This window comes from Nerophis lumbriciformis, linkage group LG13, assembly GCF_033978685.3.
Source record: "Nerophis lumbriciformis linkage group LG13, RoL_Nlum_v2.1, whole genome shotgun sequence".
Lineage (NCBI taxonomy): Eukaryota > Metazoa > Chordata > Actinopteri > Syngnathiformes > Syngnathidae > Nerophis > Nerophis lumbriciformis.
In genome coordinates this window covers 48047006-48071480 of record NC_084560.2, presented here as the reverse complement: position 1 = coordinate 48071480, position 24475 = coordinate 48047006, and the positions used below count along the sequence as shown (strand labels likewise).

The 24475-nt window shown below is 39.0% G+C and overlaps 2 protein-coding genes across 3 annotated transcripts in view; both read right to left on the bottom strand.

Annotated features, from left to right (window-relative positions):
- The window catches only part of LOC133613270 (interphotoreceptor matrix proteoglycan 2-like), a 45696-nt gene extending 28746 nt beyond the window's left edge, over positions 1-16950 (bottom strand). The window contains exons 1-10 of the mRNA XM_061970666.2: positions 16740-16950; positions 16432-16662; positions 10634-10800; positions 8851-8876; positions 8723-8755; positions 7664-7710; positions 7542-7582; positions 7289-7444; positions 3030-3088; positions 2903-2923 (exon numbers count right to left, since the gene is read on the bottom strand). Of these exons, the coding sequence (XP_061826650.2) occupies positions 2903-2923; positions 3030-3088; positions 7289-7444; positions 7542-7582; positions 7664-7710; positions 8723-8755; positions 8851-8876; positions 10634-10800; positions 16432-16662; positions 16740-16806 (848 nt within the window). The 5' untranslated portion in view covers positions 16807-16950. The remainder of the gene's footprint in view (positions 1-2902; positions 2924-3029; positions 3089-7288; positions 7445-7541; positions 7583-7663; positions 7711-8722; positions 8756-8850; positions 8877-10633; positions 10801-16431; positions 16663-16739) is intronic.
- A 950-nt stretch (positions 16951-17900) lies between these two features.
- LOC133613271 (sentrin-specific protease 7-like) overlaps positions 17901-24475 on the bottom strand; it is a 38112-nt gene continuing 31537 nt past the window's right edge. For both annotated transcript variants that reach the window (XM_061970667.2, XM_061970668.2), the window contains 7 exons: positions 21051-21146; positions 20826-20983; positions 20723-20757; positions 20616-20659; positions 20483-20551; positions 20264-20414; positions 17901-18316 (listed from right to left, as the gene is read on the bottom strand). In XM_061970667.2, coding sequence (XP_061826651.2) covers positions 18176-18316; positions 20264-20414; positions 20483-20551; positions 20616-20659; positions 20723-20757; positions 20826-20983; positions 21051-21146 — 694 coding nt within the window. In that variant the 3' untranslated portion in view covers positions 17901-18175. The remainder of the gene's footprint in view (positions 18317-20263; positions 20415-20482; positions 20552-20615; positions 20660-20722; positions 20758-20825; positions 20984-21050; positions 21147-24475) is intronic.

The following is a 24475-nucleotide window of genomic DNA, read 5'->3' as shown; positions in this document are numbered from 1 at the left end:
TATGTCATAAATCAGCAACCAAGAGGAGCTTCTGTAATCTATTTTCAAAAGGTTTAAAAATAATTATTTTAACAAAAAATATATCGCAAGAATCTGTTTGAATCAAAAATCGATTCTGAATCAAATCGTCACTCCAAGAATGGGAATCAAATTGCGTCGTGAATTGTCACCTAATAGTGTGATGTTAGCTGTACCAATGCTAATGTTATCTGCTACCGCTAGACACAGGTTAGCTTTGCAAAAGACTATTTCAGTGTCGATGCTAAAATGAGACTGGTTGTCTGGCTGGTGGGTTGTCATCCAATGCTAACATTAGCTGCTAGCACTAGCCACAGATTGACTGGCTAACACGCTATGAGGTGTGAGATGGAGTATTTTGGAGCGGCTTTTGACCTTAACTGCTAGCACTAGTTGCAGCTAAACTGGTCAAGCCCTTGTTATTTGTGAGCATTTTGATGCCACTGCTAATGTCAGCTTGTTAGTAGGTTGCACATTAGAGTATATCAGTGTGACAGCAAATATTATCTGCAGGTTGACTGGTTAGCACAGCGCTAGCAGCAGGTTGACTAGTTAGCACAGAAGTCCCAAAATCCGGCCCACGGGAAGTCCCGAGTTGAATTATTATTTTTTTAAACCTGTCCTTTCTAATCAATTTTCTAGCGCTTGTTACTCTCGGTGTCTCCTAGCCTCGTGACATCATCGCGTTCGGAATATACAGTCGTGGTCTAAAGTTGACATACACTTGTGAAGAACATCATGTCTTGAGTTTTCAATCATTTCTACAACTCTTATTTTTTTGTGATAGAGTGATTGGAGCACATACTTGTTGCTCACATGAAGTTTGCTTCTTTTATCAATTTATTATGGCTCTACTGAAAATGTGCTGGGTCAAAAGTATACATACAGCAATGTTCATATTTGCTTACATGTCCCTTGGCAAGTTGACCTGCAATAAGGCGCTTTTGGTAGCCATCCACAATCATAATCACTCACATGAAGTTAAGAGGCCATGAAGCTAATTTGATTTGATTGTAACTTTTCTACATCACCAAAATTGATCATGTATGTTGCTGTATGTATACTTTTGACCCAGCACATTTTCAGTAGAGCCATAATAAATTCATAAAAGAAGCAAACTTCATGAATGTTTTTTGTGAGCAACAAGTATGTGCTCCAATCACTACATCACAAAACAATAAGAGTTGTAGAAATGATTGGAAACTCAAGACAGCCATGACATGATGTCCTTCACAAGTGTATGTCAACTTTTGACCATGACTGTATATATATATATATATATATATATATATACATATATATATATATACAGTTTCTGTGGTTTATCCGTTATATAGTGCTCAATACCGGGGTAGAACGGAATATACGTTAGGTCAGGAAATAACGCAGAAGCTATTTCATCCCCACAAGCCTGTTTCGCAGGTTTCCCTGCTCTTCAGGGGCTTTTATAATATATATATATATATCCATCCATCCATCCATCCATTTTCTACCGCTTATTCCCTTTTGGGGTCGCGGGGGGCGCTGGAGCCTATCTCAGCTACAATTGGGCGGAAGGCGGGGTACACTCTGGACAAGTCGCCACCTCATCGCAGGGCCAACACAGATAGACAGACAACATTCACACACTAGGGCCAATTTAGTGTTGCCAATCAACCTATCCCCAGGTGCATGTCTTTGGAGGTGGGAGGAAGCCAGAGTCACCGGAGGGAACCCACGCAGTCACGGGGAGAACATGCAAACTCCGCACAGAAAGATCCCGAGCCCGGTTTTGAACCCAAGACTATTCAGGACCTTCGTATTGTGAGGCAGATGCACTAACCCCTCTGCCACCGTATATATATATATATATATATATATATATATATATATATATATATATACATACAGTATATATATATATATATATACATACAGTATATATATATATATATATATATATATATATATATATATATATATATATATATATATATATATATATATATATATATATATATATATATATATATACAGTATATACAGCCCGGCCCCCGGCAAGATTTTTTAACTTAATGCGGCCCCCGAGTCAAAAAGTTTGGGGACCCCTAGATTAGCGCGTTGGATTACTGATGTCAGATCAAATATGAGCTGTTAGCACCAGCTGCAGGTGAAGTGAAGTGAAGTGAATTATATTTATATAGTGCTTTTCTCTAGTGACTCAAAGTGCTTTACATAGTGAAACGCATGATCTCAGTTACATTTAAAGCAGTGTGGGTGGCACTGGTAGCAGGTGGGTAAAGTGTCTTGCCCAAGGACACAACGGCAGTGACTAGGTTGGCTGAAGCGGGGATCGAACCTGGAACCCTCAAGTTGCTGGCACGGCCACTCAACCAACCGAGCTATACCGCCCCATCGACTGGATAGCACATTGTTAGTGGGGGGATTGAGTATTGTTTACTAAAAGAAGGTTAACTGGCTCGCTGTGAGTTTTCAGTCCTAGTTAATATGTGTTATAAATGCTCTATATAAGTATAAAAAATGTTTTTCTGTTCAGTTCAAGGTTCTGCGATGGCCACAGTTTGACCCTGGAACAGATTATTTCCGTTACTCGCTATGGGAAAAAAATAGAAGTTGCTATTTTGATGAAGCAGCACATCTTTTTTTGAACTCATCCTCTTTTCTGGTTCTCCCAGTGAGCTCCTGCAAAGCTCCAGTAATCGTCCTGGTCCCAAGACCCCCCACTTGCTGATCCACCTTAAAAGGTGAGTGACCCCTGCTAACACCATTAACACAGGCAGCTTGCGAGGCGTCTGTGGCACGTGCCCGCGCTCACAGCTACACACGGCCGTGCAGAAATACCATTCTTTTACAGGCCTTTTAAGATGAAAGAAGAGCAACTCACGCTTGTCCATCCTTGTGAGGCCTTCAGAAAAACAAGGGAAAGAAGGGGATAGTTAGCATGTATTGAGTAGAAAGACAGCAAACTTCCAGTAGATAGGATTCAATTAAGCCACGTGAGAGAAACTCACCTGAAGTCCGTCACAGATACACTCTTAAATCCAGGAAGTCCTGCTAGTGCATCTTCAATCTGCAAAGACACACTCATTACTCATTTAGTACATTTACTGACATACAAAGCAGACAACTTAAGAGGTCAGAGAACCATATATGGTCATTTAGTACATTTACTGACATACAAAGCAGACAACTTAGATGTCAGAGGACCATATATGGTCATTTAGTACATTTACTGACATACAAAGCAGACAACTTAGATGTCAGAGGACCATATATGGTCATTTAGTACATTTACTGACATACAAAGCAGACAACTTAGATGTCAGAGGACCATATATGGTCATTTAGTACATTTACTGACATACAAAGCAGACAACTTAAGAGGTCAGAGAACCATATATGATCATTTAGTACATTTACTGACATACAAAGCAGACAACTTAGATGTCAGAGGACCATATATGGTCATTTAGTACATTTACTGACATACAAAGCAGACAACTTAGATGTCAGAGGACCATATATGGTCATTTAGTACATTTACTGACATACAAAGCAGACAACTTAAGAGGTCAGAGAACCATATATGGTCATTTAGTACATTTACTGACATACAAAGCAGACAACTTAAGAGGTCAGAGGACCATATATGGTCATTTAGTACATTTACTGACATACAAAGCAGACAACTTAGAGGTCAGAGAACCATATATGGTCATTTAGTACATTTACTGACATACAAAGCAGACAACTTAGAGGTCAGAGGACCATATATGGTCATTTAGTACATTTACTGACATACAAAGCAGACAACTTAGAGGTCAGAGAACCATATATGGTCATTTAGTACATTTACTGACGTACAAAGCAGACAACTTAAGAGGTCAGAGGACCATATATGGTCATTTAGTACATTTACTGACATACAAAGCAGACAACTTAGAGGTCAGAGAACCATATATGGTCATTTAGTACATTTACTGACATACAAAGCAGACAACTTAGAGGTCAGAGGACCATATATGGTCATTTAGTACATTTACTGACATACAAAGCAGACAACTTAGAGGTCAGAGGACCATATATGGTCATTTAGTACATTTACTGACATACAAAGCAGACAACTTAAGAGGTCAGAGGACCATATATGGTCATTTAGTACATTTACTGACATACAAAGCAGACAACTTAAGAGGTCAGAGGACCATATATGGTCATTTAGTACATTTACTGACATACAAAGCAGACAACTTAGAGGTCAGAGAACCATATATGGTCATTTAGTACATTTACTGACATACAAAGCAGACAACTTAGAGGTCAGAGGACCATATATGGTCATTTAGTACATTTACTGACATACAAAGCAGACAACTTAAAGGTCAGAGAACCATATATGGTCATTTAGTACATTTACTGACATACAAAGCAGACAACTTAGAGGTCAGAGGACCATATATGGTCATTTAGTACATTTACTGACATACAAAGCAGACAACTTAGAGGTCAGAGGACCATATATGGTCATTTAGTACATTTACTGACATACAAAGCAGACAACTTAGAGGTCAGAGAACCATATATGGTCATTTAGTACATTTACTGACATACAAAGCAGACAACTTAGAGGTCAGAGGACCATATATGGTCATTTAATACATTTACTGACATACAAAGCAGACAACTTAAAGGTCAGAGAACCATATATGGTCATTTAGTACATTTACTGACATACAAAGCAGACAACTTAGAGGTCAGAGGACCATATATGGTCATTTAGTACATTTACTGACATACAAAGCAGACAACTTAAAGGTCAGAGAACCATATATGGTCATTTAGTACATTTACTGACATACAAAGCAGACAACTTAGAGGTCAGAGGACCATATATGGTCATTTAGTACATTTACTGACATACAAAGCAGACAACTTAGAGGTCAGAGGACCATATATGGTCATTTAGTACATTTACTGACATACAAAGCAGACAACTTAGAGGTCAGAGGACCATATATGGTCATTTAGTACATTTACTGACATACAAAGCAGACAACTTAAAGGTCAGAGAACCATATATGGTCATTTAGTACATTTACTGACATACAAAGCAGACAACTTAGAGGTCAGAGGACCATATATGGTCATTTAGTACATTTACTGACATACAAAGCAGACAACTTAAAGGTCAGAGAACCATATATGGTCATTTAGTACATTTACTGACATACAAAGCAGACAACTTAGAGGTCAGAGGACCATATATGGTCATTTAGTACATTTACTGACATACAAAGCAGACAACTTAGAGGTCAGAGAACCATATATGGTCATTTAGTACATTTACTGACATACAAAGCAGACAACTTAGAGGTCAGAGGACCATATATGGTCATTTAGTACATTTACTGACATACAAAGCAGACAACTTAGAGGTCAGAGAACCATATATGGTCATTTAGTACATTTACTGACATACAAAGCAGACAACTTAGAGGTCAGAGGACCATATATGGTCATTTAGTACATTTACTGACATACAAAGCAGACAACTTAGAGGTCAGAGAACCATATATGGTCATTTAGTACATTTACTGACATACAAAGCAGACAACTTAGAGGTCAGAGAACCATATATGGTCATTTAGTACATTTACTGACATACAAAGCAGACAACTTAGAGGTCAGAGGACCATATATGGTCATTTAGTACATTTACTGACATACAAAGCAGACAACTTAGAGGTCAGAGGACCATATATGGTCATTTAGTACATTTACTGACATACAAAGCAGACAACTTAGAGGTCAGAGGACCATATATGGTCATTTTAACACTTCAAGATGGCCGCCTTGCTGGAAGGTCGACTAGAGGGGTTTCTCTTGGCCAATCAGGGTAGAGCGGTAAAAATCAGGAAAACTTTACAGCTAAATGACACTCATTTGAAACAATGAAAAATATATGCAAATATATTAAGCTAATATCACATTATAATAATATGAATTTGTTTGAAGAAAACAAGTTTAAAACATATGTATTAACTTGACTAACGTAGAACACAAAAGAAAATTAATCTTACAGTTCAAATGAAATAAGGTATTTTTATATGCAATCAAATATAATTCAAATTTGTATTTATATATCTATTTTTCATGTTGATTAAAATATATATTTTTTTTTAACAATACAATTGTCTTATTATATTAATTTTTTTTTTTTTTTGAATCTACATAGTATGATTATATTATTTTTAAAAAAGGTATTAAACTTACTAAAGTTAACAAAAAAGTTGCAATGTACTGCAGTAATTTTCTGGGATCAAAATATATTCCTTGTAGATATTTAACATTTACATAATATACTTTAATTATGTAATTGTGCATAATTTTTTTGACTTTTAACTTTAATTACTTAATAAAATAATGCTTGAGATGTTGTAAAGAAACACATTTGTATTAATGAGTAGATGTACATCAGGGGTGTCAAACGTAAGGCCCAAGGGCCCGCAAACAGGTTTTATCCGGCCCGCGGGATGAGTTTTCTAAGTATAAAAATGAGCCGAAATTTTTGAATGAGAGAAACTGCTGCTGTAAATGTGTCCACTAGATGTCGCAATAGCCATTATTTGTATCTTTGTAGATGATGCTACATATGTACAAAAATTAATAATAAACCACATGTTAGTGCGCCAGTGGAGGAAAATGAGCAAACTACATAAATAACATCCTGTCATTTGATTTTGATATCATTTTTTTATCTTGATGGATTGATGAACATTAACTTTATAGTCTATACATTTATTCCGAAAGTATAAATAACGACAAATAAAGATAGAATACTATTAACCGCAACATGTAAGTGTAAAAAAAAACCCAACAACATTATGATTTGTACATTTTCAGAATGTGCTTGTTCTATTTTTAAGCAAAGAACATCTGAAGTTGTCTTTATTTTGAAGTTATCGTGCCGTGATTTTACCAGTCCGGCCCACTTGGGAGTAGATTTTTCTCCATGTGGGCCCCCATCTAAAATGACTTTGACACCCCTTATGTACATGTATAAAAAGTAATTTATTTGATCATAGTTTATTATTTATTGAATATAGTTCTTTGACTGGCTGATGAGTAGGAGTATGTCACGTTGTTGTTAGCACAAGCCTTTTCCTTGCAAGCTCGTTAGAGTGTTAATAACGGAATACTAACAGACTGTACCGTCAATTTGAAGGCATAATGAATACAGGCAATATCAAAACGAGTGAAGTGACGGAACCTTCTGTGCCAGCTGCCTGCTGAACGTCTGATGGCGTGGCGAGTCGGGGTCGTCGAGGTCGCGGTCGTACATGACGCCCGTCAGGAGGATGCTCAGTTCCACCACCTGCTCCAACACGGCCGCAGTCAGAGGCTCAACAGGAATGTCGTTCTCCAGCTGTGGTTTGCATGGTTAACATAAAAAAAGTGAAGTATTTAATACATTTGTTTATATTTTGAAATATAAAGTAGATTTTTGTTGTGTGTAGACGCACCTCCACTTGTGGAACTACAGTGGCTTCCTCCACTTTCTCTTCTGAGTTTAGGCGCAATAAAATGTAGGTGTTAGTCTTTAACATGTGAAATTGGACATTTAATAAGTCAGAATGGAAGTCACCTTCATTAGGAGCTTTGGAAGTGTTGGTCGTACCCGGCGCTAAAGTGCTGGAAAGCAGCAAACACGTCAAATCTTTCACTATTTCATAACATTTTGCACTTAAAATTGGGATGCACAGAAGATAAGAAGTAAAATGATGAAAAAAGACACAAAATATATACTAACAATTCAAATAAAATGCATACAGTGTGACATATTAAGCAATATTATTATGAAGAGTGCTGTACCATTGAGGTAAAACACATTCTTCATTGTTTACTTAACTTTTGTTTTGTTTACCAGCTATTAATTAAATATAATTTGTACTTTTGTAATGACATAATATCCTATTAATTAAAAATGTCAAAAATATATATTTAATTCAATTTAATTTTTAGATATTTAATAATGAATTCAATAGTTTGACAGCTTGTATATTATATACTGTATAAATAAACGCAAAAATTACATTTGTTACATTGATAATTCTACTTATAAAATATGAAAATAATACATATTTTGTCAAATATAATACAAATACATCCCATTTCTATAGTGCTTGTCTAGGAATACTGTACCTGGAATTGAATAATTAAAAAATGTTTAAAGACAAAATGCATAAACAATTAAAGTCAAAAGTAAATCTAATTATTAAATATTTCATATGTGATTTGACAATTAGACAGTTTTTATATTTGATGAAATAATTATATTTAATATTGTGACAGTAATCATTTTACAAAAGTCAAATATTACATACTACAATTTTAATAAATTCCATTTACATCCTGCTTTCCTAGGTACTCAATGACACTGAAGTGAATATAATATTTTTAAGTCAAAATGCATTCAAATGTAAGTTTAAAAACTACTTGTTTAAATGAAAAAAATATTCTAATCAGTACCAAATTAATTTGGAAATAAGTGATCATAGTAAAGGTATATAGGGTAGATGCATTTATTTGAGGCGAGGCATCTGTTTTCTTCATAATGAATTGAGGTATGGCGTCTATTAGAGCAAAGGCCACTATTTGAGGAACTACAGCAGTATGGCACAAAGCAGAAGTCATGTGACCTTACCTGCAGGTATGCTGCCCTGGCCTGGTGGGCTTGCTACACGTCATTGGAGGGTACAAAAAAAAGCAACACATGTTGATTGGATACTACTGAATACCACATGATTGAGTTTGATAAAGACTATCGTTTACCTTTTCAAGCCTGGCAGTGACATTTTCTGCAAATAGAAAGTAGAAAGGAAGGTTAGCACAGGCATTAGCCACCCGCTGAGTTGGATTTTGTGTTTGTGCCAACATGAAGCAGCAAGAGGATTGAATTAGTTCAAGGGGACATCCAAGGGGACTTCCAAGGGGATGTCCAAGGAAACATCCAAAGGGACACACAATAGAAGTGACTGCTGGACCGTCCAATAGGCTGTTTGCCTACTTGGTCTGCTAAGCACTTTAGCACACCACTTTTTTTGTTACATGTAATATATAGTTTTGTTGGAAAAACGACGAAAAAAAAAAAAAAAAAATTTAAATAATTTTTTTGTGGTTAGGTTTTTCAGCCAAATTACGAAAAACATCAACATTGATTGCTGCAAAACGTTGGTTAGTTTGCGGAACCGCAAAACTTTAAAAGAGATTCGAAGAAATTTTGTTATGAGTTATTAGCAGAAATAGGCAATATTTACGCCAAATTTTCATAATAGATTTCCAATAAGCGTTGTCGTGCGTGGTTACTTTGCGGAATTACGCAAAAACTTCAGAACATATTCCAAATACATTTTGTCATGAGCTGTAAGCAGAATTAGACAAAAACTTTGTTGTGGTTACTTAGATTTACGGAAAAAAAACTGAACAACCGATTTTTCCGAAACTATTTAATAAGTACCGGTAGTTTGGTGGGGGGTTAGCAGAATCACACAAAAAATGTCAGAATAAAATTTCAAAAAACATTGTTAGGCAAAATCTTCAAAATACATTCCCATACGTTTTATTGTTGTTAGTTGGCATAATCACGTAAAATCAGGGGGATAGATTTCCACAAAACGTTGTTGTGCGTTGTTAGTTTGCGGAATTAGGCAAAAATGTCGGAACAGATTCCCAGGAAATGTTACGGGGTTGTTAGCAGAATCTTCGGAATACATTGCCATTCATCTTGTTGCGGTTTAGAAGGATTGTGCAAAGTCTTCATTACACATTTTCAAGAAACTATTTAGTGAGTAAAAACCTTCACAGGGGCTGGTTCTTTGTTCAGCAGAACGATTAAAAAATATTATCGACACAGCCAACATATCTTTTTAATAAAATGTGAAGTCATGTGATCAGGATCAACTGTTTGATTACTTACTTAGTGGAATCACGCAAAGATTTCCATGGAACTTTGTTGTGGCGTGTTAGCTTGTTCGTCAGCAGAATACGCAAAAACTTCAGAATAGATTTTCACGAAACTTTAGCAAAATCCAGCAAAACAGTGAGAACCTACTCAGTGGCCTAGTGGTTAGAGTGTCCGCCCTGAGATGGGTAGGTTGTGAGTTCAAACCCCGGCCGAGTCATACCAAAGACTATAAAAATGGGAGCCATTACCTCCCTGCTTGGCACTCAGCATCAAGGGTTGGAATTGGGGGTTAAATCACCAAAATGATTCCCGGGCGCGGCCACCGCTGCTGCCCACTGCTCCCCTCACCTCCCAGGGGGTGATCAAGGGTGATGGGTCAAATGCAGAGAATAATCTCGCCACACCTAGTGTGTGTGTGACAATCATTGGTACTGTAACTTTAACTTTAACAGATTTCCACGACTCGTTCTTAGTTAGCTTGGAGAAAATGACACATCCGACTGACTGTCAAATTTGCAGACCATTGAGGTTGTTGATGGGAGTTAATGATTTCATTCATTAGTCTGCAGAATAACACAAAACAGTGGTCAAGTATTTCCACAAACATTTATAGTAGATGGCGAGTTATTTTTTGAAATAACAATAACAAACCTTCTCGACCAGGGTCTGGTGCTCCTCTGATTGGCTGAAGTAGGTACCGATGTCTTGTGCCGTCACCTCCCCCTCCTGGCATTGGTTCATCCAGTTCTGGTACTCCTCTTGCTCAGGGAGGCGCTCCCAGAAAATTTTGAAAGCCTCCCACACGGTCTCCTGGCACACTGGAACCCAAGAGTCAAAGGTTGGCAGGTAAATCATGCTGTTTGTTGGGACCTAATGCAAAAAGGTAAACCATGCTGTTTGTTGGGACCTAATGCAAAAAGGTAAACCATGCTGTTTGTTGGGACCTAATGCAAAAAGGTAAACCATGCTGTTTGTTGGGACCTAATGCAAAAAGGTAAACCATGCTGTTTGTTGGGACCTAATGAAGCCTTAGCTTGACGCTCCTCTTTGTTTTGTTTCGTTTACTTGTCACTTCATTATTCAAAAACGTAAAACAATAACGATGTGGGAACAAATGAATGGCAAAATAAAGAGAGTTTGTTACAGTAAGAGTTAGAAAAAGTAAGAGTGAGGTCAATTCCCCCGCACCTGACTGCCACTACCCATAATACCTTGTGTCCAAAAACCAACCTACCACACAGATCCTTCCGCCATATATGCAATCAAACAGTTATGTCATCAAATTATTTAGACAAATGTAATAATTACAAATAAAGTGTTCCTTATCATTATGCAATATGTACATTTTCGTATTATTTAAATAAAGTAAATAGTCCCATTTTGGCTGAATAAACATGAAGCACCTTTCATAAAATGTAAATGAACTTAAACAGCATTTAGGCTCCTACACTGTTTGTTGGGACCTAATGCAAAAACACCAGTCAAAGATCCTCTATGTGACTCCAGCACTTTTCTGTATTTAAAGACCTACTGCAAAAACACCAGTCAAAGGTCCTCTATATGACAGGAGATTTCTGTCCTTTTTAAGAATCTAGACTTCCTCCAAAAACACTAGTCGAAAATCCTGTATGTGACTTGAGCATATTTCTGTTTTTAAAGACCTACTGGAAAGAAGTGAGTCAAAGATCCTGTACAAGACAGGAGTGCTTACTGGTTTTAAAGACCTTCTAGAAAATCAATAGTCAAAGATCATAAATGTGACAGGAGCACTCTGCTCTTTTTAAGGACATACCGCAAAAATGGTATTCAAAGATCCTGTTTGTAACAGGAGCATTCCTCTGTTTTTGGCAAGACGTACCGCAAAAAAACGCTCGTCAAAGATCTTAAATGCTATTTTTAAAGGACCTATTGCTAAAACAGCTAGTCAAAGATTGTGCACGTGGCAGGTGCTTTACAGTTTTGTAGGATCTATTGCAACAATAACAGGGGTTTTGTTTGAAGAAATCTACTGAAAAATGACTTACTCCAAAAACGCCAGTCGAGAATCCTGTATGTGACAAAAGCACAATGCTGTTTTTAAGGACAGAACTCAAAGATCCTGTATACAACAAGATCATTATTCTGTTTTTAAGAATTGAATGCAAAAATTCTAGTCAAAGAGCCTAGATTTGACAGGATTATTCTTTAGGTTTTAGGAATTGACTGATGAAGTGACAGGAGCACCCTGCTGTTTTTAAAAACCTACTGCAAACATGTGAGTCAAATATCCATTATGAGACACGGATGAAAACCTACTGCTAAAACCGTAAGTCAAAGACCGTGCATGTAGCGGGTGCATTCTGCTGTTTTTTTAGGATCTACTGCAACAATGCGAGACAAAGATCCTTTAAGAAACATGAGCGAGCCGTTTGTAGAAATGTACTGCAAAAACAACTTACTCCAAAAACACTAGTCAAATATCTTTTATGTGACAGGAGCTTTTTTCTGTTTTTAAGAATCTACTGCAAAAACACAAGTCAAAGATCCTGTATGTGACAGGATCATTCCTCTGTTTTAAGAATCTATTGCAAAAATGCTAGTCAAAGATCCTCTATGTGACAGGATTATTCTTCTGTTTTAAGAATCTATCGTCACAGCCAGGGCGCAATCCAATGCGCCCTCATCCGTTCGTCCTGACGAGCGCACCTCGGCACACGCCCACGGCCGCGGCGCACATCCAGGGACGTGGCGTCCATCTGTAATCATTTACCGGCAATCAGCACACCTGCCGGTAATGAAGGAACTGCTTTCATAAGCCTGGACAACTTGGCATGCCGGTGCCGGAATATAATCTTCAGTTGGTGTTCAGTAAACTATTCTTCTGATGCTTGATGCAACTCTCACTTTATGCTCTATCTGTCCTCTCTGTGCTTTCCCTGCGTTGATTGTCGTGTCCTCCCTCACCCCGCAGTTCCTTATGTGCATCCCCGAGTCAAGCTGTGCGTCTTGTGCTCTCGGATCTTCCCTGCCTCCCCCACGCTTCCTGGTTTTTGACTCCTCGCTCACCCCGGGACTACGACGACTCGACGACGTTCCGCCCTTGGACTACCCTGCCTGCCTTGCCCTTGTCGAACAGCACCGCTCCTCCCAACACGCACCTCCAACATTTACGGTAAAACGCTCCAGTTAAATACTACACATAATCTTACACTTTGGATTTTGTCACACTACATTTTCTTAGTTCCTATATTTAGTATTGTTTGATTATTATATATATATACAGTGGGGCAAAAAAGTATTTAGTCAGCCACCAATTGTGCAAGTTCTCCCACTTAAAATGAAGACAGAGGTCTGTAATTTTCATCATAGGTACACTTCAACTGTGAGAGACAGAATGTGAAAAAAAATCCAGGAATTCACATTGTAGGAATTTTAAAGAATTTATTTGTAAATTATGGTGGAAAATAAGTATTTGGTCAATAACAAAAATTCAACTCAATACTTTGTTATTGCCAATAAAGGTTATATTACAGAGGTCAAACGATTACTATAGGTCTTTACCAGGTTTGCACACACAGTAGCTGGTATTTTGGCCCATTCCTCCATGCAGATCTTCTCGAGAGCAGTGATGTTTTGGGGCTGTCGCCGAGCAACACGGACTTTCAACTCCCTCCACAGATTTTCTATGGGGTTGAGGTCTGGAGACTGGCTAGGCCACTCCAGGACTTTCAAATGCTTCTTACGGAGCCACTCCTTCGTTGCCCGGGCGGTGTGTTTGGGATCATTGTCATGCTGGAAGACTCTGCCATGTTTCATCTTCAAAGCTCTCACTGATGGAAGGAGGTTTTGGCTCAAAATCTCACGATACATGGCCCCATTCATTCTTTCCTTAACACGGATCAGTCGGCCTGTCCCCTTAGCAGAAAAACAGCCCCAAAGCATGATGTTTACACCCCCATGCTTCACAGTAGGTATGGTGTTCTTAGGATGCAACTCAGTATTCTTCTTCCTCCAAACACGATGAGTTGGGTTTATACCAAAAAGTTCTATTTTGGTTTCATCTGACCACATGACATTCTCCCAATCCTCTGCTGTATCATCCATGTGCTCTCTGGCAAACTTCACTGCACTGGCTTAAGCAGGGGGACACGTCTGGCACTGCAGGATTTGATTCCCTGTCGGCGTAGTGTGTTACTGATGGTAACCTTTGTTACTTTGGTCCCAGCTCTCTGCAGGTCTTTCACCAGGTCCCCCCGTGTGGATCTGGGATTTTTGCTCACCGTTCTCATGATCATTTTGACCCCACGGGATGAGATCTTGCGTGGAGCCCCAGATCGAGGGAGATTATCAGTGGTCTTGTATGTCTTCCATTTTCTGATAATTGCTCCCACACTTGATTTTTTCACACCAAGCTGCTTGCCTATTGTAGATTCACTCTTCACAGTCTGGTGCAGGTCTACAATTCTTTTCCTGGTGTCCTTCAACAGCTCTTTGGTCTTGGCCATAGTGGAGTTTGGAGTCTGACTGTTTGAGGCTGTGGACAGGTGTCTTTTATACAGATAACAAGTTCAAACAGGTGCCATTAATACAGGTAACAAGTGGAGGACAGAAGAGCTTCTTAAAGAAGAAGTTACAGGTCTGTGAGAGCCAGAGATCTTCCTTGTTTGAAGTGACCAAATACTTATTTTCCACCATGATTTACAAATAAATTCTTTAAAATTCCTACAATGTGAATTCCTGGATTTTTTTTTTCACAATCTGTCTCTCACAGTTGAAGTGTACCTATGATGAAAATGACAGACCTCTGTCATCATTTTAAGTGGGAGAACTTGCACAATCGGTGGCTGACTAAATACTTTTTTGCCCCACTGTATATAATCAATCAATCAATCAATGTTTATTTATATAGCCCTAAATCACAAGTGTCTCAAAGGGCTGCACAAGCCACAACGACATCCTCGGTATAGCCCACATATAATCAATTATTGAACATTACTTTCCTCTGGTGTCAGTTGCCGTCATCTTCCCCTGCAAACCATAACATCTATTGCAAAAATACTAGTCAAAGATCCTGTATGTGACAGAAGCTTTCTTCTGTTTTTAAAAATCTACTACAAAAACTCAAGTCAAATATCCAGTATGTGACAGGAGTTTTCTGTTTTTAAGAATATATTGCAAAGATGCTAGTCAAAGATCCTGCTTGTGACAGGATTATTCTTCTGATGAAATGACAGGCTGCTGTTTTTAAAGACCTACTGCAAGTATGTGAGTCAAAATCCTTTGTGCTTTTGATTAGTGTTTTTGCCTTTTTGGGGGGACCTACTGCTAAAACAGCTAGTCAAAGACCCAGCATGTAAAAGGTGCATTCCGCTGTATTTTAGGATGTACTACAACAATGCCAGTCAAAGATCTTCTATTTAGCAAAAGTGCTCTGTTGTTTTTAGAAATGTATTGCAAAAATGACTTACTCCAAAAACGCTAGTCAAAGATCCTTTATGAGACAAAAGCAAAATGCCTACTGCAAAAACACGAGTCAAAGATCCTCTATGTGACAGGACTGTGTTCTTGTTTGTACGTACCTACTTCAAAAACGGGAGTCAAAGATCCTTGACATGACAGGAGCGTTCTGCTTTTTATTAGAAATCTTTTGCTGGTTAAAGATCCTACATGTGACAGGATTACTCTTGTTTTTAGGAATCTCCTGATGAAAGGACAGGAGCGCCCTGCTGTTTTTATGACCTCCTGCAAATGTGAGTCAAAGATCCTCTATGAGACAGTGTTTGCTTTGCTGTTTTTGAAGACCTACTGCAAATATGTGAGTCAAAGATCCTCCATGAGACAGGATTTGCTCTGCTGTTTTTGGGGACCTACTGCTAAAACAGCTAGTCAAAGTCCCTGTATGTGACACAGTGACAGGTGCAGTCTGCTGTTTTTAAGGATCTGCTGTAAAATCACAAGTCAAAGATCCTCTGTATTATAGGAGGGCTCTGCTCGTATTGTAACTTTTTAAATTGTACTTGTCACGTCATTTAGAATTGTCCCCTTCAGGCCACCATGCCATCGGGTCTATTATATATTGTTCTTTTCTTTTTTATTATGTATTATATACTTTACTGTTTTAATCCATAATCATTTTGATGTTTTATGTCCACCCCAGAGGTTGTCAACTTGTTTCACCAAATAGCACCTCATAAAACACTTGACTCTGCAAGTACCACAATAATGACAAACATTCAAATACAGTAGTGTAGCAGGCCTAAGTATTCATTAAAAACAAGGCAGAGCTTTTATTTAACTATTATATTTACTATTGTTGGCCACTGTCACATTACACTCAGTTTGAACAGTAACACTGTGTTGAAATACTTAAGTGATTATTTGGTGTACCAGTGTGAGAATCAGTGATCTGTACTAAGTAATGTTTTATATCTATCCCACCAAGTTGTATGTTATGATGGCAACAAACGGACCTCTCAGATGGAAGAAGCTGAGATGGTTGGCGACGGCCTGCGTGGCGGTCTCCTGCGCACACAGCTTGACTCCGCTGGGGAAAAGGACGTTGCGTTTGCGTCGGGTCAGCGCCACGCGACTTCCTCGGGACACTTTGACGTCGGACAGGCGGACGACTCGCCGGAAGGACGACGCTTCCTCGCTGGGGGGCAGATCCAGCGGACCCATGGAGGACCCTTCCAGCGTCGCTTCTATTAGGACGGATCGGAAACAAAAACATCTCAGACTGATGAGAACTAGAAGAGGTCTGGGCTAGAACTGGACGTACCTGTCCTCAGGTCCAAGAACATGACCACCACGCTAAAGAAGAATAGAAGACATCTCCATGACACCATTTTAAATCCTTGTTTAGATCCTTGAACTTTGCAAAGACGCCTTCCAAGTGTGCATAGTTCACAAGCCTCCAGGTGCAGGAGAACAAGGAGGAACCCTAAAAGCAAAGGATGAGCAGTTTCCCCTGTGAAGACAAGAGTCCCTCCTGTGACATGATGCTGAGAAGACGCCCCCCGGGTCAAGCTGCACGGGCAGATGGCTGGATTTTTGAACGCGCTAATCCCATTTAGCCGTAAAGCCTTTTAGACAAGCTCGCCAGCAAGGGAAGTGAACGTAGACAAAAAAGCTTTTTCACCGCTTTATGTCCCCCTGACAACCAGCGTCCTCTGCAGTGGACATGTACATCCAGCTTCTTGCAGTGGGCGCAAACCTGAAACTGTTGTCAAATATGTATTACATTAAATTTACAAACATCACATTTACGCTTTACAGAGGGAAAAACAACAACTTTAGGGTCACACTTGAGAGGTAGTCATTTCACAAGTCATCATTTTGAGAGAAAAGTGCGTAACACTGTAGAAATGAAGTGGCAAAATCCATTTGTTTTAACCATAACAAACACTTACGGCCTGAGACTTCCAGAACAATCTTGTGATATTGGTAGCATAGTCATAACTTTGTGAGAAAGCTGCATAGCGTAAATCACAAATAAAATCATGATATTACAAGAAAACAGATTTTTATTTTTCCAGCAATAAAGTAGTAAGTACTAAGTTGTGATACAGCAATTGTACTATTGCGGGTAAAAATCATAATATTGCAAGAAATAAAACAAGCATTTACATTTGAAAAAGTTAGCATTTAGTTTATGCAGAGAACCTTTTAGCATTTTGTTAGCGATTTGCATTGTGAGCATTTCAATTTAGTCTAAAATGCCAAGCCAGATACAATTAAAACAATCTAGTTGTAATATATATGTTACATTTTAATTATGTTTTTCTTGTGATGCGACTTTAATTAACAGTTTTTTTGTAATATTACAAATGTACTCTTAAAATATGACAAGCAGTAGAAAATGGATGGCTGGATGGAAAGTTCTATCAATACCGATACCAGTTGTGTGAAAGAATGAAGAATAACGAGCAGAGCCAATGAATTCCAAAGAAGAGTTTTATGTTACACAAACTACATTTGGAACTTGCAACACCTTGGACACACTTTACTTACTTGGACGTGATAGGGAGTAAAAATTAAATATTTATAAAAAGAAAAAAAACATCCTTTAAAAAAGTTCTAGGCTAAAGAAGACAATGTACAGTTGAGTTAAAAAGTAGAAGCGAGAGGCTACTTGGTTCATGAAGACGAGTCCACAGTAGAGTTCCTGCTGAAATGTGTCGCTCAGTATGAGCCAAGATCCACTGTGCTGGACTCTTACTCCTGCTTCTTGCTCAGGTTCTGCTGGCGATAAAGTTGCAGCACTAGATTGCGGATTTCGTCTCGTTTCCCACGCACGCGATGCCGTGGAAACCAGCGCTGCAGATATAGCGGCAGGTCAAAGTGCACCACGGGGTCCTGCAGGTACAAGAAGCACATTTCTTCCAGTGTTGTTCTTGTACGATAGGAATTCATTGTTCCCTATAGGAAATGTTCTTCCTGAAAACACTTTTTCAACTATGAACATTGTTCGATATAAATGTAAACCCAAAGATCCCATTATCTTATCCCCTTTGATACTTGGCTATAAGCAGAGCAAACTCAAAACAAGATACCACCATAATGAACCAACAGTAACATAGTAAGACCAAATCTATTATTTAACAAGTAGGTTTGTTATTTTTGGCCACTGTAACATTAAACACAGTTTGAACAGTAATACTGTGTTTGGATAGAAGAAAATGAATCAAATGGGTTACCACATACCAGTCGTGTCAGTCATGTGACCAACATGCGCCATCTTTGCGTGTGCGGCTGTGCATGTAGCTGTTGTTTTGACATGAGTTTTTCTGATGAAATAAACTACAATATTACGTCATAAAAACAAACTTAAAATTAAACATGCTTTTATTTGTGAAACACTGCTGCTACATTCATATGCAGTGTTAAGTGACCAGCAGGTAACAATAAAATAACTTATTACCCTCATTTTACCAAAATCTTCATTAGCTTTTGACCAACAATCACAGAGAAATTGTGACTTTTAGTGTGAAGTATGTCAACTGTGGTGTTTGTCTTGTAATCCCTGTATGTGTTATTATTCTACCTCATCTTCCTTTTTTGTAACATGCTAAGTGAATAAGTGTACTTTTGTACTTATTTCCTGCACAAAAACTCAGCTATGGTAACACTGGCGAGCAATAGAAAATATAGAGTGCTTTTTGGCCAAGTACATATTTTGTTTTATTCAATATTGACGTATTTCTTGCCAGTTTGTTTATTTTATTGAGATTTGTTGTTCATTTTCTCAACTATTATTACACACAAAATGTGTAATCTGTTAATGTCCTAATTGTGTTTGACTTTCTCTTCTACTGTCATAGAATTACATTATTTTAGTTTTTACCGAGATTCAAAGATTATTTGTTTTTGTCAAACCCATCTTTTTAATTTGTTAATGCAGCTGAGATAGGCTCCAGCACCCCCGCGACCCCGAAAGGGACAAGCTGTAAAAAATGGATGGATGGATTTGTATTAGTTCCTGTTTCTGTTTTTATGGTGTGTTCAAGGACCGCTGAACAGAGAACGACACCAGAACACTATCAGTGAAGCCCTGCGCCCTTCCCGGGCGTGGCCACCACTGCTGCCCACTGCTCCCCTCACCTCCCAGGGGGTGATCAAGGGTGATGGGTCAAATGCAGAGAATAATTTCGCCACACCTAGTGTGTGTGTGACAATCATTGCTACTTTATATACTGAAGAGGGGCTATTTATTTTATCCATCCATCCATCCATTTTCTACCGCGTATTCCCTTCGGGGTCGCGGGGTGCGCTGGAGCCTATCTCAGCTACAATCGGGCGGAAGGCGGGCTACACCCTGGACAAGTCGCCACCTCATCGCAGGGCCAACACAGATAGACAGACAACATTCACACACTAGGGACCATTTTTAGTGTTGCCAATCAACTTATCCCCAGGTGCATGTCTTTGGAGGTGGGAGGAAGCCGGAGTAGAACCCACGCAGTCACGGGGAGAACATGCAAACTCCACACAGAAAGATCCCGAGCTTGGGATTGAACCCCAGACTACTCAGCACCTTCGTATTGTGAGGCAGACGCACTAACCCCTCTGCCACCGTGCTGCCCTGCTATTTATTTTAGTTGTTAAAAAGAAAAACTTGGTCAAAAGAATTCTGTGTGTATCACTACTTTTTGAGCACATTCAACCATATGACATTTAATGAATAACTACAGTCAAACTTCAACTATTCTGGAAAAATAACTTTTCCCCTCTTTCTTTTTGTAACACTTGACGTCTATTCTCATAAATTCCTTCATTTGGTTGGATGACATGAGAAGTTTATACCTTGAGAAAGGTCTCCACATACTGCAGCAGGTAGAGCCCACAGTCGCTGCTGTTGTCCTGCAGAGGAACTTTGCAGTGCGAGCCCGTCATCTGGTCGGGGCCGAAGTCCCTGGATGACCCGCGGCGGACCTCCCATTCGGACTGCAGGTACCTAAAAGCGGAGATGATACAGTGGGCCGCTGTGGAAATGGACAAAGGCTGGAAAGAGTTCTTACTCACTCCCGTAACACTTTGAAGATGCGCTCGTGAAGAGACAGCTTGAGGGAGTCCATGACAAGAATGCACGGCCTAAAACCAAGACAGACCATGTTACCGTCAAAGCTCCCAAAAAAGCAAATGCCTTTTTTTCTACCTTTTACAAACCATCTTCCTACTGCAGGTCTGCTCCGTGCAGTTCTAGGAGAGAAAAGCAAGACATTGAAGATTGTAGAAGTCATGCTGTCATACATTTCAACTCACCACTTGAGTGAGAATGACTTCAGTGGAATCCTTTCCTGCAAGACAGGAAGGAAACATTACTAGACGTCAAAGTGGGGACAAGATGGCTGAATAGAGCAGATACCAGTCTCTGTGTTGCTCTGGCACAACGTGGCTGTGGCGTCAGTCGAGCTTCCTCCCGCCTCCTCTTCCTTGGGCTCGTTGTGGCTCCTTCCTGCCCTGACCTCCAGCGTGGGCTCCTCCAGTCCAGGGAAGCAAATGACCACCAAATACCAGTGAGCCCTTCAAAAGAAGACTATCATCATGACTGCAGCATTAGTGTCGTCCGCCATGTTGGATGGCGACTTACTCCTGGTTGACAGGGACAAACAGGAAGTCCTTCTTGAAGATGTCCACGTGGCGTGTCCACGTCTTCACTCGCTGGTGCCGCTTCTGCCTCTGACAGCTGGAAGCACAAAAACAGAAAATGTATGATGGAGGTTTTACAACTGACTTTTTTGCTAAGATGGAAAGGTTGTTTCGCATATCTTGTTGGGGTTATTGTTCATTTAGTCTTGTCAAGTGATTATATACTAAATGTATATAATATTTACATATATTTATATATTGTTGATTAGGATTTCATTATTCTTTATCTCATCTAAAAAATTGGAAAAACCCACAATTGGAGACATTTTCATTCAAATTCATTACAATATTAAGATGGATATTTCAACAAAATTAACTTTTACAGACTTAAACAGATGCAGTAGAAAAATAAAACATCAGGTCCATATAAAAAGTGTTGATTTGATTGACAGATCATGAACTGTGTTACTAACTAGTTTAGTTTCATTTCATCCACCGTCAGACTTATGAGGCACACGTGATTAAAACATTTTCCTCCATGATTATAATATAATCCATCCATCCATTTCTACCGCTTGTCCCTTTCGGGGTCGCTGGAGCCTATCTCAGCTCCAATCAGGCGGAAGGCAGGGTACACCCTGGACAAGTCGCCACCTCATCACAGGGCCAACGCAGATAGACAGACAACATTCACACACTAGGGCCCATTTAGTGTTGCCAATCAACCTATCCCCAGGTGCATGTCAAATATATCACTATATTGATTATAATTATATTGTGCATGTAAAAACAGATCACTATGTTGATTATAAATATAATGTACATGTAATAATATATCACCATATGGATTATAAATACATTGTACATGTAATAATATATCACTATATTTATTATAAACATATTGTACACATTAATATACATGTAATATATCACTTTATTGATTATAAAAAATGTACACACTAACTTACATGTAATATATTGATTATAAATATGTACACATTGTACATGTAATAATATATCCCTACATTGTACACATCACTGTAAATATATATCACCATACTGATTAGTAACAATGTACGTGACGGGGGACGGCGTGGCGCCGTTGGGAGAGTGGCCGTGCCAGCAACCTGAGGGTTCCTGGTTCAATCCCCACCTTCTACCAACATCGTCACGTCCGTTGTGTCCTTGGGCAAGACACTGCACCCTTGCTCCTGATGGGTCGTGGTTATCAGTGTGTGAATGTGTGTGTCAATGGGCGAATGTGGAACTAGTGCCAAAGCGCTTTGAATACCTTGAAGATAGAAAAGCGACTTGTCCAGGGTGTACCCTGCCTTCCGCCCGATTGTAGCTGAGATAGGCTCCAGTGACCCCAAAAGGGACAAGCGGTAGAAAATGGATGGATGGATATCACTGTATTGACTATATATATATAATACACACATTGTATATGTAATTATATATCATTATCCATCCATCCATCCATTTTCTACTGCTTTTATTGATTATAAATATAATGTACATATATGAATATAAATATAATGTACATGTAATATATAATACTGAAGCACAAATGTGTAATACTAGTGTTAAGTCAGTTTCTTGTGTCAAAGCAAATCTGGAAGTGATGCCATTTCTTCAAAGCTGTTGTAATAGAGCGATGTACACTACTTTTTAGAAAAAAATAAAAAAGCATCATCTACACTAAGTTAAAAACAAGACAACATTTAAACTTATACAAACTATAAACACACTTCTGATATGTCTAAATGTATTAAGAATATTTTATACTATTTGTTAGATATAATTCATCCTATTCCTACTATTTAAAACATCACTGACCAAGTTTCCTGACAAAGTGAGACCTCTTTTTCGATGTGGCTACATACTATCTCAGGCTCGGCAATAAAACACTATTAATATATATCACGATAGACATGTAATTCATCCATCCATCCATCCATTTTCTACCGCTTGTCCCGTTCGGGGTCGCGGGGGGTGCTGGAGCCTATCTCAGCTGCATTCGGGTGGAAGGCGGGGTACACCCTGGACAAGTTGCCACCTCATCACAGGGCCAACACAGATAGACAGACAACATTCACACACGAGGGCCAATTTAGTGTTGCCAATCAACCTATCCCCAGGTGCATGTCTTTGGAGGTGGGAGGGGCCTATCCCCAGGTGCATGTCTTTGGAGGTGGGAGGGGCCTATCCCCAGGTGCATGTCTTTGGAGGTGGGAGGAAGCCGGAGTAGAACCCACGCAGTCACGGGGAGAACATGCAAACTCCACATAGAAAGATCCCATATCAATAAAAAATGATTTCGAAGTTGTGAAGCACAGATTTGTTTATTTATAATAAACAAAGGCACTCGCTCTTTGGTAACGGAGCAACACAGGAAATGATCACTGATCAGTGTGAGTGATGCTAACAGTCAATCAGGTAACAGTATCAACTATCAAGTGTGTTTGGTTAATTATTTGCATGGAGTGAGAAGAGAAAGTAAACATGAGTGTTGTAGAGAGCAAAAAAAATTGTAGATAAAACAGGAAAAGTCACCTCGACAGTATGGCAGTTTATTGGATTTATCTTTGTAGTCCCCACCAAGATCAGTAATACCAGACCACCTTAACCACGCTCACCCTTTGGAGCACAGCTGGCACTATTTTGTTACACTTTATTAAGCATTTCTTACATATTACTTATTATTGCACCTTCATTTTTAAGAGGTTATTGTTAAGTGTTCAATGTGACTTTAGAATTTTGTTTAATTGATTGTTTTCCATGTTTGTGTTGACATTTCCTTTCCTTCCTGCCTTGATAGGTGAGGGGATTATAATCAGAAGAAGGTTACATTTGAAACAAAAATGTTCACATTTAATTGATATTTTCCTTCTAGTCCTTATTTTTGTGGGGTCATAAAACATATCAATAATTATCGATATGGACCGATATAAAACACTTAGATGATGGCACTATCTTTGTGCCACATGATGTTGCGTATGCTGTTGCTCTGAGGCCATGTCCACACCAACACACAGTTTCAAAAACGCGTATTTGGGGTTAAAATGATCTCTATCCACACAAGTGTAGTTGCAAAACTGTCTGTCATGCACATTTTGTCCAATCAGAAGCCTGGAAAAGAAGCCACAGCTGACTTGGTGGGAGTACACTTCTGTTATTGTAATGTTTATTTTGCTATACTAGACGTACAATGACATATACATTACCTTTAAAACCTGCCTGCACGTACACAGAGCCCTGGGAACATTATCTATTTGTTTTTTAGAGTTTAAAGCACGCTTGATAACATTTGTGGTGGGCCAGCTAATGTAACGCACAGTCAGCACCTCTGCTTCAGTAAACAACGACGGTGATGACGTCACTGTCAGCAATGCGAGCGACACTTGCTAACTTGTCAGCCACTTC